The sequence below is a fragment of the Peromyscus maniculatus genome, chromosome 19 (assembly GCF_049852395.1).
Source record: "Peromyscus maniculatus bairdii isolate BWxNUB_F1_BW_parent chromosome 19, HU_Pman_BW_mat_3.1, whole genome shotgun sequence".
NCBI lineage: Eukaryota > Metazoa > Chordata > Mammalia > Rodentia > Cricetidae > Peromyscus > Peromyscus maniculatus.
Window position 1 is genome coordinate 53414050 of NC_134870.1, and position 12069 is coordinate 53426118.

General features: G+C 41.9%; 1 protein-coding gene across 2 annotated transcripts in view; it reads left to right on the forward strand.

The window, feature by feature from the left end:
- The window catches only part of Htr4 (5-hydroxytryptamine receptor 4), a 203139-nt gene that overhangs the window by 14095 nt on the left and 176975 nt on the right, over positions 1-12069 (forward strand). For both annotated transcript variants that reach the window (XM_042264017.2, XM_016003701.3), the window contains exon 2: positions 7810-7882. In XM_042264017.2, coding sequence (XP_042119951.2) covers positions 7857-7882 — 26 coding nt within the window. In that variant the 5' untranslated portion in view covers positions 7810-7856. The remainder of the gene's footprint in view (positions 1-7809; positions 7883-12069) is intronic.

Consider the following 12069-nt stretch of genomic DNA (forward strand, 5'->3'; position numbering starts at 1 on the left):
GCCAAGCAAGCTGAGGTTATGACTTAGCTCCAGGTGGGCAGGTGTTGGCATCATACCAAACCACATTGATCTTCCATTCCAATAGGCGGAGACCATTACAGGTGAGTCCTGTGTGCATATTTCCTATAATAGAGATGCAACCACACACTTTCTGTTAACCTTTAACGACAGTTTCATAGCGGCATTTCAGACCATTCTGAGGTGCACTTACCTTGTGGGTTTTCACACCTTCAGTCATTTAAAACTTAGAAGCCAGAAAACCGAGGCCTCAGATCAACAGTGTGGAGGGCTGTAAAGATGAATTCTTCTTTCCCCCTCTTACTCTTTAAGGAACAGTACTGTGTGTGGACATGTCCTTCACAGAAAATAAGCCCTGAAGAGTCTGAGTTGTACGTTCCTGTCATTTTCTTTTAGGACATGTGTGATGTTTGAGTAATCCCTGAAGCTGACTTGTTATGGTCCCTAAGTGAATACTGAGCTATTGGAGGATTTAACAAGGCAACTCCACGTAGTGAAAAAGAAGGTTTATTTTGGGAGGTAACTTACAGCTAGTAAAGGGGTTGGTTACAGGATCCGGGAGAGGTGAGGTGCCATCCAGCTGGGTTCTCTGGAGAACTCCACTTGGCCTACCATCCAGGTCCAGGATCACAAGGAACAAAAAGAGCCGGCACATCCAGATCTTGGGTCTTAAGAGCTCCTGTCTTGGCCCCACCTCAGGGGCAGGTCATAGGTAGGTGTGACAATTACCGGAAGCCTCTCTGGGGGTAGTACTTCCCGGTCAAAGCTGGAACAGCCACCTACTATACCGAGACACTCATTGTCCCTCACATGATAGAAAGGGCTGTTTGGCTTTCTATTCATCTTTTCCCCTAGAACTTACCAGACTCTTTTTCTGGTAGAAAGAATCTCAAAGTGTTTCTCTGAAGGAGATTCATACCAAGAACACAGTTCCTTTTTTCTTAGATGAAGTAATAGTATGCAACGTATCTGTCATTAACACATCTTGGCTTGGGGTTTGGGGGAAAAATGAGAATGAATCTTACTGAATCTCAAATTGACACAACTTTGTAGAAGTGATCCAATTTGTATGACCATATCATGTACTCTGAGCTGTTTGTGTTGTTGATTAGTTAGGTAGCTAATTAAAGTTATTAAATATATTAAGCCAGAATTCTAAGGATAGCAAGAAAATAATCCATCACACACACACACACACACACACACACACACACACACACACACACACACACAGAGAGAGAGAGTGAAATTCTCTGAATAAGAGATACTAGTGCACTCATATCTCTGATTAAATTTTCCCTGTAAACAGCACAGCATACTGTGGAGTGTAATTGACATGTGCTGATCTTCTGTCCTTCATTTGCTTTGGTGGCCTTCCCAGAATGTATACTGTTTCACCGGTTAGTATAATGGCCATCCTTTTAAATTTCAATGAGCAAAATGCAAAAATGTCCACTGCTATGAACATATGAGGTTCACCTTGCATTATAGCACTTTTCAAATGTGATTTCCATTTTATCTAGCTGTAAATTGGTTTTCTCACTACTCAAATTTCTCTTCTAATCTGCATCTCAGTGCAATATTTATTTTCTTGAATATTATTCAGGATCCTTTGAGTTGTGGCAGAAACCTAACTCAAACTGACTGAAGGCAGTAAACTTTGAGACCAGAAAAAGTAAAAAAGCACCATTATGGGACCAGGAGTGGGGTGGGGAGTTATAGCTAGGGTAATAGCAGGTTGTAAGGTCTCTGAAGAAGGGAAGGGATTTAATTAGAGATGGGGAGCGAGAAAAATATAGAAGAAGGGGTAAGGAGGTTAAAATAACAGTTAATGATGTGAAGAAAAGCTCATACAGAATCATACTACTAACTATCTAACAAAAGTACTAGTACTTCTAATACATGTAAGTCTGTGTGTGTGTGTGTGTGTCTGTGTGTGTGTGTGTGTGTGTGTGTGTGTGTGTGTCTGTGTGTGTGTGTATCTATATGTATATAGTTTAAATGAAAATTTCTCATCTGGGTTAACAACATTCCCCACAAGAACCATAGACTAACAAAAACCCCAACACCAAGCACAAGACCCCCCCCCTTTTGAATTGTTAATAAGGGCCATCCAAGAGACTCAGAAAACATCGTAGGCTATAGATACGCCTTTGGTTGACCCCCAGAGGTAAAAGTTAAGTCCTTTTTGCCGATGATACTATGCTCTTTGGATTCAGGAGCCAGGGGATCTGGGCTAGATCCGAATTGAAAACCTCGGCCCTGAGGACTAGTTCTCATGCTATCAGGAGGGGTCATGAAAGCTCCCAAAGGGAGGGAGTAACCAATATTTCTACCCAGCTATGATGCCTGTGAACCACAGCAATGACCAACATGGCACAGTGACTCTAAGGGTGCAGTAGTGGCAATCATGACTTGGCGACAACTAACAGCTCTCTAATTGGAGTTGAGACATGCTCAACAAGAAAGAAGTCAAGCCTGGTACTGGAAACCTAGCCAGCTCCCTGAGGCTAGTGAAGTCATGGCTCTTGGAGAAGATCTTACAAACGCCACTTTACTAAACCAGTGTAATCCCTATCTACATTATGAATATTTATCCTTATACTCACAGACAAGTGTAGGCCTCATCCTTCATAAAGGAAACTTCTCTTACCATCCGATGGAGACCACTACAGAAAACCACTACCAATCAAAATGCAGCGTTGTGGTGGCCAGTCCAAATGAATACATCTACACCAAAACTCCTGCACCCAAGGCTCATTAAAGAAGAGTCTAAGAGCTAGAGGAACAGGAAGTTTGCTGTGAGGTTACATCTAGAAATGTCAGAAAAGCTATACCCATGTCGTCTCATCAACATGGTTATGCAAGATAAACCTTGAGCTCCAGAAATCACAGCTTTGCATTCTATTCCCAGTTTTGCCAAGTGTTAGCTACATAACTTCGCAAGTGAATTAAACTCTCCTCATCTATGGGTTGGAGATAAAGATTCAGAGATGGGAGGGGAAGAAAAACAGTGTGTGGCATTCATAGCTATTTAGTTAAGGCAGCTAATTAAAATCAAATGGACTCACCTACTAAAAAATTGCCTATATTTTATGTGTATAAGTGCTTGCCTACACATATGTTTATATACCGTGTGTGTGACTGTGCCTGTGGAAGCCAGAAAGGGAACTGGATCCCCTAAGACTGGTATTAAAGATCATTGTAAGCTGCCATGTGGGTTCTGGGAACAGAACCCAGGTCCTCTGAAAGAGCAGCCTGTGCCCCTAACTAAAAAGCAATCTCTCCATCTTGTCTTTGGCTACTTTTTTTTCTCTCTTCTCTCCTCCTGCCCTTCAGCCTTCCCCCCCCCCCATTCCCACCTCCTCCAAGGCAAGGTCTCCCATGGGGAGTCAGCAGAGCCTGGTACCTTCAGTTGAGGCAGGTCCAGGACCCCCATCCCTGTATCAAGGCTGCACAAAGTGTCCTACCATAGGCACTAGGCTTCAAAAAGCTGGCTCATGCACCAGTACAGGTCCTGATCTCACTGCCTGGGGGCCCGCTAAACAGTTGAAGCTAAACAACTGTCTCGCCTATCCAGAAGGCCAAGACTAGTACCATGGGGGCTCCTCAGCTATTGTTCCACAGTTCATGTGTTTCCATTAGTTTGACTAGGCCATCTCTGTACATTTCCCATGATGATCTCGATGTCCCTTGCTCATAGAATCCCTCCTATCTTTCATCGAATGGACTCCTGGAGCTCAGCCTGGCACCCGGCCGTGGATCTCTGCATTTGCTTCCATCAGTCACTGGATGAGGGCTCTATGATGACAGTGAGGGTACCCAGCCATCTGATCACCAGAGTAGGGGTTTTGGCTACTTTTTACTTATATTGCTGTACTCTAGGATGTTCCTATAAAATCCCTCCCAGTGAGAAAGTTGCAGACTGTCAAAACTCAAATTTCCTCATTTGCAAAATGAATTCATTACTTAATTTGACTGACATGTCTACAGAGAGACCACAATGTGCTAGGAAGTTTTCTAGGCTTTGAGGATACTAGAGCAGTTAAGATAATGGCTTATTGAGGTTTACATTGAATGACAGAAACAGGGCACAAATCAAAAGGCAATTGACTAGAAGAAATGCATGTACATAAAGTAAACAATGCAGCATAGAAGACAGAAATTTTCTGGAAACAAAGTCTGAGATTGGGGAAGTGACATTTGAGGTGAGAGAATAATTTTCATTGAATCCAGGAAGAGGAAACTAAAGCAAAGTTCTCAACAAGGTGCAGGGAGGCAGTCTGCTTTTTTTTTTTTTTTTAGGTTTCTTTTTTTTTTAAATTTAATTTAATTTAATTTTACAATACAATTCAGTTCTACATATCAGGCATGGATTCCCTTGTTCTCCCCCCCTCCCGCCCCCTTCCCCTTCCCCCCAGCATACCCCCCATTCCCACCTCCTCCAGGGCAAAGCCTCCCCTAAGGACTGAGATCAACCTGGTAGACTCAGTCCAAGCAGGTCCAGTCCCCTCCTCCCAGGCTGAGCCAAGCAACCCTGCATACAAAGAATAGGGGACCATGGTAAATAAAGACCACATGAGAATAGGAAGCAAAGTGCTAGAGAGGCCCACAGAAATACACAAAGATACCCCCACAATAGACTGCTGGCAACAGTTGAGAGACAGCCTGAACTGACCTACTCTGGTGATGGGATGGCCAAACACCCTAATTGTCGTGCTAGAAACCCCATCCAATGACTGAGGGAACTGGATGCAGAGATCCACAGCTAGGCCCCAGGTGGAGCTCTGGGAGTCCAATTAGCGAGAAAGAGGAGGGTTTATATGAGCAAGAATTGTTGATATCAAGGTTGGATAAAGCACAGGGAAAATAGCCAAACGAATGGAAACACATGAACTATGAACCAATGGCTGAGGGGTCCCCAACTGGATCAGGCCCTCTGAATGGATGAGACAGTCGATTGGCTTGATCTGTTTGGGAGGCATCCAGGCAGTGGGACAGGGTCCTGTGCTCATTGCATGAGTTGGCTGTTTGAAACCTGGGGCTTATGCAGGGCAGTCTGCTTTTGATGTTTAAGAGAACTAGCACAACTGTGAGTGAGAGTGGGCAATAAGAAGTGCTCATGGGTTAAGCTGAGTTTGGAGGGAAGCTCAAGCCAGATCATATGTATGTATGGGCTGATTAGCCGTGATGAACATTGGGTTTCACTGTGAGTAACTGGAAGCTACTTATCTTAGTTTCTGTTCTACTGCTGTGGGGAGACGCCATAACCAAGGCAACTTAGAATTTAGCTGGGGCTTTGCTTACAATTTCAGAGGGTTAGTCCGTGAATGTCATGGTGAGGAGCATGGCGGCAGCCAGGCAGGCATGGCACTGGAGCAGTAGCTGAGAGCTCACATCTGATCAATAAGTTGCAGCCAGAGAGGGATAGACTGGGCCTGGTGTCAGCTTCTAAAAACTCAAAGCTCACCACCCCCCACCCCCCAGTAACACACTCCCTCTAACAAGGTCGCAACTCCTAATCCTTCCCAAACAGTTCCACTAACTGGGAACCAAACATTCAAACATATGAGTCTATAGGAGCCATTTAAGCTACCACACTACTATAACATGTGCACTAGAAATGGTGTGACTTATATTTTTAAACTGTTGCCATGTTAGAGGGGAGAGGAAGTGACAGTGATCGCCAATCAGGAAGCCACATCAAGGGTGTGGTGATCTAGGGAGAGAGGTGGAGATTTGGGTCATGTTATACTGGTTCTGAGCAAGGTAGGATGGGAAAAGTGGGATGAAGATGATGTTTTCAGGTAGACAAAATGGATGGTTTGGCTATAGGATGGAGGAAAAGAAATGCCCTTTGAGTAACAGGGTTTGATGGTGGGCTGATGAGTTCAATTGGAAATGCTTGTTAATCATCTTGCATGAGATGTCAGGTAGGCAATATGGATTTAGGAGAAGTCCTAGTTGGAGATTAACTTTGGGTGTCTATAGTGAACCAACTATATATCTAAGCCATCTGAACAGATATGATCACTTCAGGAATGATTTTACGGAGAGGAGGAACCCTGCTACTCAATAGACAGGGCTTTGCACTTGTATATTTTAAATAAAATATTACTTGAATTCAAAATGGAAAATTGTGGTGGGCAGAGCTGTGTTGCTTCAGGATATGTGTATATTTGTGGGTTTGGGGCCCTAGGATCCTGCGGGTGGAGCCTTCCCTTCACTTGCCACAGCCCTAAAAAGGTCCAGATTTTTGTTAGACTTAGAAATTCTAATAAAACAAATACTAAGAGCAGAAGGCCTGTCCTGTGTCCCCTCTTCCTCTCATGGTTGACCGTTTTCTTCCTGATGCTAGCCAAGGCATCAGAAGGCTCAGGTTGAATTTCATGGTTCTCTTCTGTGGATAAACAAACTTAGAGATTTTTCTTGGTAAGATTCAATTAGAAAACCCACAGATGGAATTATAGACTACCAGATCTGGAAGCTAACCCAGAGACGCTCTCTTGCGATCTCTTCCATCCTCTGAGAAGTGAGTGATGATGCCTGGAAGAGAAGGGAGCTTGCCCAGGGTAACCTGGAGAGGCAGCTGGGCTCTGCCCCTGCATTCTCTAGTTCAACATGTGGTGGAACAAATGTGACACAAACCTTGAAGATTCTTTTGCAGAGGAGCTGAACAGATCCAACTTGGTTAAGTGAAGTGAGAGGTATTGAAGAGAGTAAGTCGTGTTAGGGCTGCTGAGGGTCTTCGTTAAAGGATCTTCCAGTAATTAGAAATTTAACTTTCTTTCAGTGGATGCTAGGATTACTTAGCCTAGAATCTCCGAGCGAGCCTTGGAGTCCCAAATATCTAGGCTCCAGATTCCTGGACTGGGGTTACGGAGATGCTTGGTCACTAAAATACTTGCTGCACAAGCACGAAGACCTGAGTTCAGCTCCCTGGCACCCATGTAAAAGCCAGTCTTGGTCTGTAAGCCCAATGCTGGGGGCAGGGCAGAGAGGGGATCCCAGAGGTTTTCTTACTAGCCAGTCTAGTGCAACGGGTGAGCTGCAGGCGCAGTGACAGACCCTCAGAACATAAGAATCAGAATGATAGAGGAGGCTGCACACCATCAAACTCTGGCCTCCACATGCAAGTGCGTACACATGAATGTGAGCCTGCACTAACACACCCAGATGACAGGCAGACAGACAGACAGACAGACACAGAGACTTTGATTCCTAGACCTTCTAGAAAGTATATTTGTATGTGCATACACACATTTTCTGTTTCAGGGCAGAGAGTAAGTATTTACTAGATTATCAAATACCCAACTAAATTTTTGTTCTTTATAAAAATTAACAAACCTGAAAAAACCTTGTAGGTAAAAAACAGCTAAATGGTCACTTTAGGCCATGTACTATTTTAATTATAGCAGCTTAGCTACCTATTTTCACTAGCTAGTGTATTAAGGCAGATCATGGAAATAAACTATGTTTCTGGGAAGAATGAAGAAAAACAAGTAAATGGATTAATACAGAGTAGAGAGAAGTACCTGTATGTTTTCATACCAGGAGATCAGTGGAACAGAATCTTTCTGTGGCACTCAGCAAAGTGTGCCTCATGCACCCAACCTCAGTGTGCTCGTAGCTCTTTGATATAGTATGGGTTATTAAATCATTCTACAAAATGAAAATCCCAATCTATTGATAATCTATTGGAAGCAATACTTACTTGGTATTTTCTTCCTGTAACAAAGACCTTTATTTTTCCGTGTTATTTTCCCGCTTAACATCTTATTTTCCTTGCAGGATCCTGCGGGCACTGAAAATCGACACACTCATGCCCATTTCCTGTAATGGACAAACTTGATGCTAATGTGAGGTATGCTACATTTCTGGATCTATTGTGTTGCTGCCGGTGGGAGTTTGTGCTAGACGGCCTCTGCAAGTCTGTTGTAGTGGAATTTCAAAGCTAAAATGGACGTTCTTAGCTGTATAAACTACAAGTATGATATACTGTTGGATTATTAGTGCTTCATTACTATGCTTAAATGATAAAAACCCAGCTGTTAATATTTCTAGCTGTATGAACCAATAGACACCACTTAAAGGTATATATTCATTTTTGCAATAAGAAAAATGATGCATTTGAATGGAAGTAATATGGCTGAGGATAATCTGTTTGCACCTAAACTTCAGATATAAAAGTAGCTTTGTCTGAAGTGTTTTAGTTTACCCACTTCTGTTTTCAGCCAGGGCATCAGATCATGGTTATCTGATACCTGTGGTTAGTATGGTATATGGAGTTATGTTACCCTAAATAGTTTGGCTGTTGCTATTCTTGTAATTTTCTGTAAAGCTTGGGGATGGGATGTTCTTCCTAGAGGCTTGTTCTGATTTATTTGGCATTACCAAGCAGTGCAAAGAAAGTTGTATTTAAGGAGGCTTAAGTGGTCTGCTTCTGTAGCACTGAGGATTATCCACGGTAACTCCAGATGGAAGGCATCACATGCCTTGTGAAATTGCAGGAGCCATTTTTTTCCTTTCACATGAGACTGATGGGAAAGGTATAAATTAGGGGTCCGTCTTCTGGTTTGATGTGGTAGAACCTATGACAGCTGGCTTGACAGGAGCTCTGGCTTGGCCTGACTTGAGTGTGCTATCTGATGAAGTTAGAGGATCCCTAAAAGGCAGAGTGTGTCTCACGATACAACGCAGCATCGCTGGCACCTGGTGGGTATTGGATAAAGAGCTGTTGATCAGCTAGTCATCAGTGTACGATACATATTTCAACAGCGTTGTATTCCAGTTCACCTAGATATAAAAAAGGACTATTTAGCAACATGTCTTGTGCCCTCAGTATTAAACATAGTGGACTCTGTTATTTACCCAATAGTAAATAACTTAGTGTGGTTATAAGACTCCATGTGGACTTTTAAACCTATTGGCATGTGCTTTACTTCCCTCTCAAAGCTTGTGAGGTTATTTATACAGAGAATACATAATGAGATCCAGAGAACCTCAGTTTTCATTTGTTAACCAAAATCCAGAGTGAGCAATATTGATGATGCAACATTACAAAACAGCTTTAAGTTCTAAACCTTGGATCAAACAGGGTTAGTTGATTAAAACGCACCACTGGGGGTGATAATTCAGACATTATGATCCCTTACATTGCTAGCTTTTAGACGTTTATTTATAGCAGCATTAGCTTTGGATGGCAAAACATGATTCTATTAAGTGAACATTAGCTGTTCTCCTGGGATCCTGTGGAACAATGGTGTGGGATTCAAGATGATATCACACCCCAGAATGCTGTCTGTGGACTGTTCTTTCAGTCCGTTTTCTAACCGGATCCTATCAACATATGTTCATCCTTACCCACTCCCTCTCTCTACCCACAATATTAGTAACAGGCAAATGTCATGGACTTTATATTCATTTCCTGCTCAGAACAGCCTCTGAGTGTCCATAAAAAAAGGACATTTTGGCTCACATTTGCCAACTTGTGATGCATATATCATTAGTAATTTACAACAAACTTAGGTGGTATACCAACAACTTTTTATTATTACAGAGAGTAATATTATTTTGTCATTTATCAAGTAAAATAAATTTCCTTTTTATAGAAACATTTAATTTTGAAAGTGAGTTTATATAAAGAAAAATGAAATCCAGAAATAATTATTAATAAATTAATATAAACAATCACAATGGTTTAGTATAAATGATGATGTTCTAGAATGTTCTAGGTATAGCTAGATAGAGTAAATTTTACCCATTTGAGAAAAGAGGCCAGAGTTTCTTCTTTTCAGTTGCTATCTTCCAATGGAAAGTAAATACATAATGAGGCGAGAGCTAAGGTTCTGGCCCAAGACAGGGACTCTCTTATTTGCTCTGCAGACAGAGGAAAACCAGTGAGGGGAGAGAGAAAGTTAGAAGAAAAAGAACATTTGGAGAAAAAGTGACTGGGCTCAGATGGGAAACAGCTTAGCAACTGATGGTCTTGCAGCTCTAACAGACATTGAGATTTGTTATATGTATTAGTGAATATGTATACCCTCACTAATGACATACACACACACACACACACACACACACACACACACACACACACACACACACACCACAGTGGTATGTGTGTTGACATCTCACAGGACTCAGTCTTTCAACAACATTAACTTGATGAAAATTGGGTGCTGAATGTTTGCATTGTTGGACATGTGAGATCATTTGTGAGCTATAATGTTGATTTATATCACTACATTTAATACAAAAGTAATCCCAGAAGCTATTACCAACTTCATCATTACCAACTTCACAGTGTATGGCAATTAACAAACAAAGGTTACTTATGCTCAGGGTCATGAACTATTCTGTCTTCTTTTATCCTATAACTGTTCCGTAAATGACTATATGGTGTGTGTGTGTGTGTGTGTGTGTGTGTGTGTGTGTGTGTGTGTGTGTGTAAGTTAAAGAGACAGCCAAAGTTACATTTCTGTCTGAGTAAATATGGAAATATAGTTTGGAAAAAGAGTGAATATTCAATAATGGACACCCAAAAGGAACGGAGAAGTGTGAGACTACAAACATCTTGGGGAAAATTTCAGAAATAATTTTCACTTTCATGGGCTATGAAACCCTTGAAAGATTGAGGAACTCTAATCAAGTCTCACAGAGCATGAAGGGGTGAAGAAGTCTATGGTTGAATTTAGAGCTAAATATAATAATGTCTTACAGTTTGTCAAACCACATTGACCATTTCAGATATTGTTCATTTATCTTCATTGAAATGAATTAGCTTCTATGGCTTGGTCCTTGCTATTATCTATATTCTAGAGTTCTTGGCTAGCAGCATCGGGAACTAACCCTGGCAAAGGTAACTTGGGACCAGCTATCATGAAGCTTTAAAAAGTTAAGGCCAAAATGTTAGAGGACCATGTTTAAAAATAAACGAAGACTTGAGGAATGGTAGAGGAACCCTGGTAGTGAGATATACAGTGAGCCCTGTTCTTCATGTGTTATAAAAAGAATAAGAAGCACTAGATCTTGCTTGTAGAGGCATGAACTGCAGCGTAAACACCTTCTCCCGAAGACTCTCCAACACAGAGAGCAAGGACTGCAGGATGGCCCAAGTCATGACAGAATACCACAGGGAATTAGGACCTGGACAGTGAGTTCTGACAAATTCTCCCTTTGATAACTAGTGTCTGACAAGTTTTACAGTCAGCTGACACCTTTTCTAAACAATCTGACATCCACAGAATCCAAGGGGTTTTGGCTCCTGTGTTTCTTGTGGGGCTTGGAGTAGATGGTGGTATTCTTTTCTGGGGAGGATTGGAGAAGAACAATATCCCTAGTTTACAGCAGCTGCTCTTCCTAGATCTCCTTATAGTTAGGGAGAGGAACTCACCAGTTCTCCCTTCTCTGTAAGACTGGGAAAACATTCAAAGCATCTCTAATTGCTCCTTGACTTCAGAGAGCTCAAACTTACCGTTTGTATAACTGCATTTGCTTCCACTGATACGTGGTTTTCCTTGGCTCAGGTGTAACTCCTGAAAGCAAGCCAGGTCTCCATTCTTTTCTTCCTATTGCTTATTAGAGATGTCTGCTTACTATGACTTTGTTCTGTGAACGTTTAGTTCCAGAAAGTACAGGGTTCAAAGAAGCATTGAGTAGATGGAAAAAAGCTTTGGCGTGTCTTGAGATAATGACCCCAGACCTTGAGTAAAAGCAGTCTTCCTTTATATTTAGCTCCCTTGTATTGGTAGCTTCTTGCCACCCTAGATTTACCTCTTTTCCTGCTGGGATCTCTGAACTTTTCTCTTTGCTGCCCCAGCAGTCTCCGGAGCTTCTTCCTTCTTCAATAAGAGCATCCTCATCTGGGATTCTGTTTCTTCTCTTCAAAATGCTTCTGTGTTTTTTTTTATTAATGTTTCTTATTAGCAAGTGACAAAGCATCCTATGCAGTTAAAAATCATAAATGGTGGAAATTTCCTTTTTGCTAGGGCCCCCAAAAAAAACTAAGAGTCAAACTTAGTCTGTAAAAGCAAGGATGCATAGGTGTGG